We start from the raw sequence: 7225 nt of genomic DNA, 5'->3' as shown, positions 1-7225 counted from the left end.
GTTCCAACTTCTTATTAACAGCAGCAAGGAGATGTCTGGATGTTGCTCCTTTTTTTTTTTCTTTTTCCCAGCCAGTTTATTACTCGTCTCCCCTTCTTCATAACCTGAATGCACAGCGTAAAACTTTTCACAAAACAGGTGCTGAGCTTAATTTTTCAGCACTGTACAGGGAAGTCATTCGGGTATTTGTTTAATTGCAGAGTGCAGTGCCTTATGTGGCCAACAGAGGTCCCAGAGACCCTAGGGACAGCCTGTGGTACTGCAACCTTTCCCTGCTTCGTGCACATTAGAACAGTAAATATTGCAGATTTTTCTCAGCCAGCATATTAGAAGTGTAAAAGTGATAACGTAGCCATGTTGTTCCTGCTTATATTGCACATGCTTTACTTAATCTTTCTGTTTTTGGTCCATGCCCCTATGATTAATGCTCTCCATCAAAAGAGGTTTCAAATGTGGCATATTGCCAAAGCTGCTCCTTTTGTAACTGGGGAACAAGGTTCACATATCGGCGTCGGTTCACCATCCCGTGATTCTGGGCAATTCACTTAATCTCCCAGTTCCCCCATAAAATGAATCTGCACTTGTGTAATATAATTGGTCCTCCTATAAAGCACTTGAATGCCAGCTGGTCAAGTTTGTGCTACATAAAACTGCAAAATAACTGCAGTGATTTTGGGGAAGATTTTAAGCTACAATTCATCTAGCACCAGGAATTTACACAGATGCAGAGCTTGGAGTCGCTTTAAAATGTATACACTGTCACCCTTTGTGGCTTGTTCAGGTGCTTTGTCGAGTATGGTGCGCGGTCTATCAGATTTCACCAGGAATTTTTACACACAGGCAAAAAAGCACACACACTCTCTCTCCCTCCCTCAATTTGGAAAGGCTTAAACTTTTTTGGGTAATTTCACAAAGTAATGTGCTTTATCCCACTTACTACACCTACAAATTCACATTCCTCTCTTTTCGCAGCCCCTCTCTGCAATAATATGTTTCTGCTTAAAACAAAACACTAATCTGTGTAATGCTTATTTTGGCAAGAGCCTAGTGCCTCCCTGGGATCACTTGAGGCCACCCTAGGGGGGCCTGCCCCCGTTTGAAGACCTCTGCTCTAGTTCCAATTTCTTCTTAGTAACCGCATCAAGAAGATGTCAACCATCATGACTCAATTGTGCCTCCACGTAAAGCTCCATGTCTGTCGCAAACTCTTTAGCTAACGCTTTCCCAGAAAAGAACCATCTTCACAAAACATACCCTCCTAGCTACTGACAACTGCAGCCCAATCCACTTCCCTACATGTGCAACCACATTTGTCATACTTTTGCCCTAGATCTCCCTTGGGGCAAATTAAGGATTTTGGGGTCCCTGGGCCAAATGTATTTTGGGGGCCTCTGTTCATAACCGAGATAAATTTATGATCCAGTTCTTTCTCATCTTTGACTAGGTCACCGACAATGTAAAGGCACACCCATCAAAATTCCTAATGTGTTCATAGATAATATTCAGGGATAGTGATGCGTGTTTTAAAATACCTGTACACAGCAGCAGCTCACTAATGTAACAACAAATAACCTCTGCAACACCCTCCCATTTCTCATATGCGAGGTCCGGTTGTGGTCTTAAAGAACCTTTATTATGGATGCTGCATAAAACAAACATTTCTCTCTCCCTCCCTCCCTCCCTCACACACACACACCCACCCACATTAGAAATAAATTACTAGAAAATGGTACTAAAAAGAATCTAAGAAATGTTCAAGGTAATCAGGGCAAGACTCTGCAGTAAATTGAAGTGATTTAGTTATATGCAGGGCCAGTGGAATTATGTGGCAGAGAGGACCAATTTATGTGGCAAGAAAATCCAACACCAATAGCTCTAACTGAAGCAAATGTGAGAGCGATTGCATTGCAAACGCTTGTTCTTTTTAGTTAAGCACTCTACCAGAGTGCATGCGTTTTTGAGCCATCTCTCTTGTGTACTTTGTGTTCCTATTTTTCGCCATTGTTTCTTCCCTCGCCCTTCCTCAGTTGCCATTCTTGCTTCCTTTCTATCTTCCATTTCCATTCTTGCTTCCCCACTTCTCCCACCCATCCTCCATTGTCCATAAGCTTCCATGTTCACCCTCCATTGTCTGTGTGCTTCCCCATTGTTTGTCCTTCTTTCCCCCAGCCACATCCTTCTCTCACACCTGCTCTCCACCACCAAATCCCACCGGTTTGAAAAAAATAAATAAATAAAATAAAAGCACATAAGTGCCATGCCAAAAAAGCACATTTGTATGCAACTTTTTATTTACTAATCCATCCGAGATTCGTAAACTTGCTATGCTGCAGTACAAAACAGCAAAAAATCAGTGCCAAAACCAAAAGGTCTCCAAAGCAAGACTTATTGCATTTTCCAATGCTTTTTAGTTTGGCACTACCTTGGGATACTTTGACAGGACATAATGTAAGTGCTCCTTAATGTGCAAATCAAGACCAACATTGTATGGTTAATGTAACAGCCATAAATTTCATAAATCTTTTCATCAAACAAAAAGAAAAAAAAAAAGAGAGAGTAGGGAGGGGATGACTGGCTGGTTCTTGGAGTTTAAATTGAAGTCAGTTGTTGAGTGTAATCTTAGGTATCCTTCCACTGAGAAACACAACTCACTGTTAAAAAAGCGTAGGTTTTCAAAAAATGATTTGTAAAGTTCTGGCCCCTTTTTGGTGAGGTTAGAAGAGTGGGAGGGGTGGAATGGTCGTCATGGCAAAAATCTAGAACTCTTGGCTGTCACAGTGAGTCTTTAAGTACACATGAGCCAGTAATCAAAGGGTCTGTTTAAAAATACATATATATTGATGTTCGTGAAAGTGCAAGAAAGAATGGAAGGGTTGTACAACGAAAAATCAGACACAATGTTACTTGTGATCCTAAAAGCCACTCGGCCTCCATAAAACTGGGGTTCCATCCCTCTAATAAGGGATGTACTTAGACTACACTGTTGACCAAAATTATATTTAAAAAAAATCTACAATTTGGAGCCATCTGTTAATCAACTCAGCAGTGATGTACTAGGCTCCTATCTCATAATACATAATAACCAAAGTATGTAACCAAAGCTCCCCTTCTTTGTGTTTCAAAGGTCTAGATTAAATCAATACCACACTTAGGGGGTGTTCAAGGGCATTTATTTCCTCAATACAAGTCATTCACCCAGGAAAACATTAGGAGACCAAATTAAAGTTCAGGCATCTGTAGGTCTTGTGTGGCCGATGGTCATGTGCTTTCCAAGGGGAAATATGTTAACGGTTGACAATTCTCACTCCATTCTTAGCCACGAGATAAGGCCAGTATTCCATGGGTTCAGACTGCCTGGTTCAGCATGGTCATCAGTGCTGCATTTGACTTCTACTCCTCGCTCTGTTCATAGTTGTGTTTTATGTGTTTCCATAGTCTCTAGAAAATAAATCAGTTATTAGCATCAGACAGCAAGAAAGGTTTTACCCATACATAAACTCTTCTTTCTCACACTTTGCCGAATCCCGGTACTAAACGATCCACCTCTCCTTAGCACTTCCTCCTTTGCTTGCCAATCTACTATAAGTACAATTTGTGCATGGCGAGTGGGTTTGGACAACACCTAAGATAATTAGTCCTTCTTGTCAACTAAAATCACAAATGCAACTTAACTCCTGTTTTCTCAAAAGGAACACTTCACCCAAACCTAAGATATGTTTTTTGAAGGCGAGGGGGTCCTGAGATTATTATTATTTATTTTTATTTTTTAAGGCGAGGGGGTCGAATGGTGCGTTTGTTCACTGCTCTCATAGGTTAGAGTTGTGTCTACAGTTTCTATGAAGGATTGCTCTAACCCTTTTATACCTAAAAAGTGTATAAAGTGCATATGGGTAGATGTTCAACCTACTCATTCACCTGAGTGTGAATGATAACAGAATAATGTTCCGTCTTCTTTTCTCTCCTGAGATGCAAACAATGGGAGGGGAGTGTTTTACCTACCCGGACCCAAAATAGGTACCTGTTGTGTGCTATGCATCGATGAGGAAGGGGTGAACTTACTACTCACTAGAGGTGCACAAAGCGAAGTAGCTTTCTCCTCCTTCCAAAGTTGCGCATTTGTAAGTGTATTTAAAGCTTCTTATATAGCAGTAATCACGTCCAAGAGCATCAGAGAGCTTTACATAATACCACATAAAAATATCATAATACCACATAAAAATATCATAATACAATTAGATGATCAAAATGAGGGCAAAACTCCTCGAAACAGGAACAAATAATAATTAACAATCAAGCCGAAGTCACATATTTGCACACAAGGTTGTGAGAAGCTAAGCCAGTAAGTACACCACATTTCCAAGTACGAACACAGATGGAATAAAACACCAACAAACTGTCTCGCTTAGGAGTCACCAGTGGTTTTAGGGTTTAATTTGTCAAGGAGGACTGCTTAAGGTTTTGACACTCAGAGTGGTTGGGGGGGGGGGGGGGGGGGGGGGGAATTGAGAGAGAAATATGTAATTCCCTAACAAATTTGGAAGTTTGCATTTTTAGATGAGATATCGCTGATGTTAAAGTTGCCTTCTAGAATAAAACCTAAGGATTTTGAGTTCTTCCAGTGGGTAATATTGCAGTCATATATATTTGTAGAACAAAGCCATTCTTGGACCAATGTTGAAGATGATGATGCAATGAAGACAACCTTTCCACAATACTAATCCAGAACTACTGTTTGCCTGGGACCTGTATTGTATCAAACCTCTTACTAATGACGTAGAGAGACAGCAGATTCTTTCTGACTTGTCATAATTACTTGTCCTCACTCAGCCACCATGTCAAAGTCTAGGCAGCTGACAGACTAGACGACTATTTAAATCTTATGACATCCTTCACAGTAAGGGTTTGAATGCTAGGATGTGCTTGCACTGTTTAATGATACAAAACAGCATCCCTCTGTTTACATTCAGTGCTAGTCACGTTAACATTTACAATGTCTTACCCCTAGAGTTGTGCTTACAAGGTGTCAGAGATGCATAACCATTTGTTCCTTCCAGTTCTGATGCATCTCAGTCTACAGCTCTACATCTTGTGCTGCTAGTTTATATGGAAAAGCAAAGCAGGGGTCTTGATACTACCTCTAAAATTAGTGCTCGGTGCATAAGAGGTGGCAATATGGGAACATTCTGAAATGTGTCTGGCCTCAAGGAGCATATATAGGTGTATTATTTTGGTTAACGCGTTTCCGTACCCAATAGGTGGAACGCAGAAGAAAAAAAAAATGAATTATTTTATTTGCTGAGAGGTCAATTGAATGTTTCTTCCTGAAACGTGGTACTGGAGCAATGAATTAGTAACTCGTAAACTGTGTTGTGTCTGAGAATCTTAAATTTTATGTCTTGCTCGTGTGTGCCTGTTCGCACTGTCCAGTATTGTGGACTTTAACAGAATAGTTTACTTAAAGGGGGTGCTTTTCGAGAAATCAATCGAAGAGGATACATTTGGGCTGAGCAGGAGTAATTGCTGCCCCTGACAGTGTGTGCTACATCACGTACAAATGGTTTGACCTGTTTAATACACTTCACTACGTGCGGGTGGTCTCTGCAAACAGTTTGTCTAGAACAATTTAGAGTAGCAGCATATCCGCTTAACATGTTCAACAGAGCATATACAAATGTACAGAGTTAGGGGGCGTTTAAGTGGACGCAACAAAGACCTCTATATATTTGTATTCCTGGAAGGGGAGTACATAACACTATGTATCCAGAAATACATATTTAGGTAAGCGTACAGTGTTAGCCGAGTAAAATAACTAAATATAGTTTGCTGAGCTAAAACAATTAAATCCCATTTCTTTTTACAAGATTTTATGAAGGAACAGGCACATTTTCCAGGGCTGAAACAACGGCTAGCTCTCATGTTTTACCTGTTGAAGAAAAGCCTGAAGACGATAAATTAAGATCTCGAAAGTTTGCAAATAAATTAAGCTGATTCGTGGGGGCACAGGTTTCACTTTAGGGGCATTTGTTTGATGTGTGCAGTTAAACGTCTATATTCTGATAACGATAAGCACGATATTGTGCCAACCTGAAACACTTTTCCGCCGTACTCCGTAGAAATGCAGCAGCAGGTGGAAGATGTTACGGCACACCAGAAATTGCTCTACTAAATTCATAGGAGAGTAGATATCGAATCGTGCCGCCCTGGCACTGCCAATGTCATCCCACTTATTCATAATAACCAACATTCAAAGACTAAAGTAAGTCTAAATAGACAGGTAACGCTCCCACGCCTTTATACAAGGATATTTTCTAACATCTCAGGCACTCATCTCCAAATCTGCTGACTTAGGTTTTCAACATTCCTCCAGGCGAGTACTAAATGGCACATTTAATTATGTTATAAGTAGTAATGCCAGGTGACCTTTGCACCAGTGATGTGACATCAGTGTAGTCATAAAAATGTGTTCAAAGTTTATGGGGAAAAATAAAATGACAAACGTCTCAATACGAAGACTACGACTACAAGTGGAATGGATGTATAACGTGTGCAAGCTCCCAGATTAAATACACCTTTATCACCACCAAGAGAGCTGAGGCGCGAACACTGCTGTGCTGAACATGCAGCAGAAGGGCCACCGCAGGATTTCCTTCATCTGCTTATATGTATAACGAACAGAAGTGGGTTGGGGGCGCTTTGCGATTACATACAAGAACCGCTGCGCCTGTGGACAGTTTCACTTCGAGTACCGAACAATTTCAGCCTGGTATAAGCGAAAACACAACGCAGTCTCACTGACAAGCGAGACCCGATCCTCTTACCAGCTCGCTCTACAAACTGCCAGTAGTCCAGATTTTAGTTTAATATATCCGCCAGACTCTAAACATCCGCACCAGTCGCTGCTTAGCCTCACCTATCGAGAACCATGTTTTCCGCACCTCAATTAGTATCTCGTCCTTAATCCTCAAGGTGACTTCCCCCAGACTCCAACTTGTTCTCAGTAGGTGACCCCACCAGTCTTTCACTTACCCCTTTGTTTAGATGGTCATAGAGAGCGTCCGCCCCTTGATCGAAGGCCCGCTCGAAGAATAGGGCCCCCACCACAATAGTCAAGGTAAACGTTGAAGTCCTGCGGAAGAGCAGATTATAAACCGTAGAGCCCAACGCCATCTTTGCTGCAGTTGTGCGCATGCGCGAGCTCTCAAACTGACTCCGCTGTTCGTGACCT

The 7225-nt window shown here is 41.4% G+C and overlaps 1 protein-coding gene across 1 annotated transcript; it reads right to left on the bottom strand.

Moving 5' to 3' along the window:
* Window positions 1-3153: 3153 nt before the first annotated feature.
* Window positions 3154-7203, bottom strand: UQCR10 (ubiquinol-cytochrome c reductase, complex III subunit X). Its single transcript, XM_069214592.1, has 2 exons — window positions 7027-7203; window positions 3154-3438 (listed from the first exon to the last, which is right to left on the bottom strand). Exons 1-2 carry the CDS (start codon window positions 7186-7188, stop codon window positions 3391-3393), a joined length of 210 nt encoding a protein of 69 aa, XP_069070693.1. The 5' UTR covers window positions 7189-7203; the 3' UTR covers window positions 3154-3390.
* Window positions 7204-7225: the final 22 nt, after the last annotated feature.

Source organism: Pleurodeles waltl, chromosome 11 (assembly GCF_031143425.1).
Source record: "Pleurodeles waltl isolate 20211129_DDA chromosome 11, aPleWal1.hap1.20221129, whole genome shotgun sequence".
NCBI lineage: Eukaryota > Metazoa > Chordata > Amphibia > Caudata > Salamandridae > Pleurodeles > Pleurodeles waltl.
This window is presented reverse-complemented; position numbering and strand designations above follow the sequence as displayed.

Bases quoted from the DNA above. Each gene is read 5' to 3' on its own strand.
- UQCR10 (XM_069214592.1), bottom strand. From the start codon at position 7,188: ATGCGCACAACTGCAGCAAAGATGGCGTTGGGCTCTACGGTTTATAAT. The intron at 3,439-7,026 runs GTAAGTGAAAGA...TTTATTTTCTAG, and splicing joins ATGACCATCTAAACAAAGGG to AGACTATGGAAACACATAAA.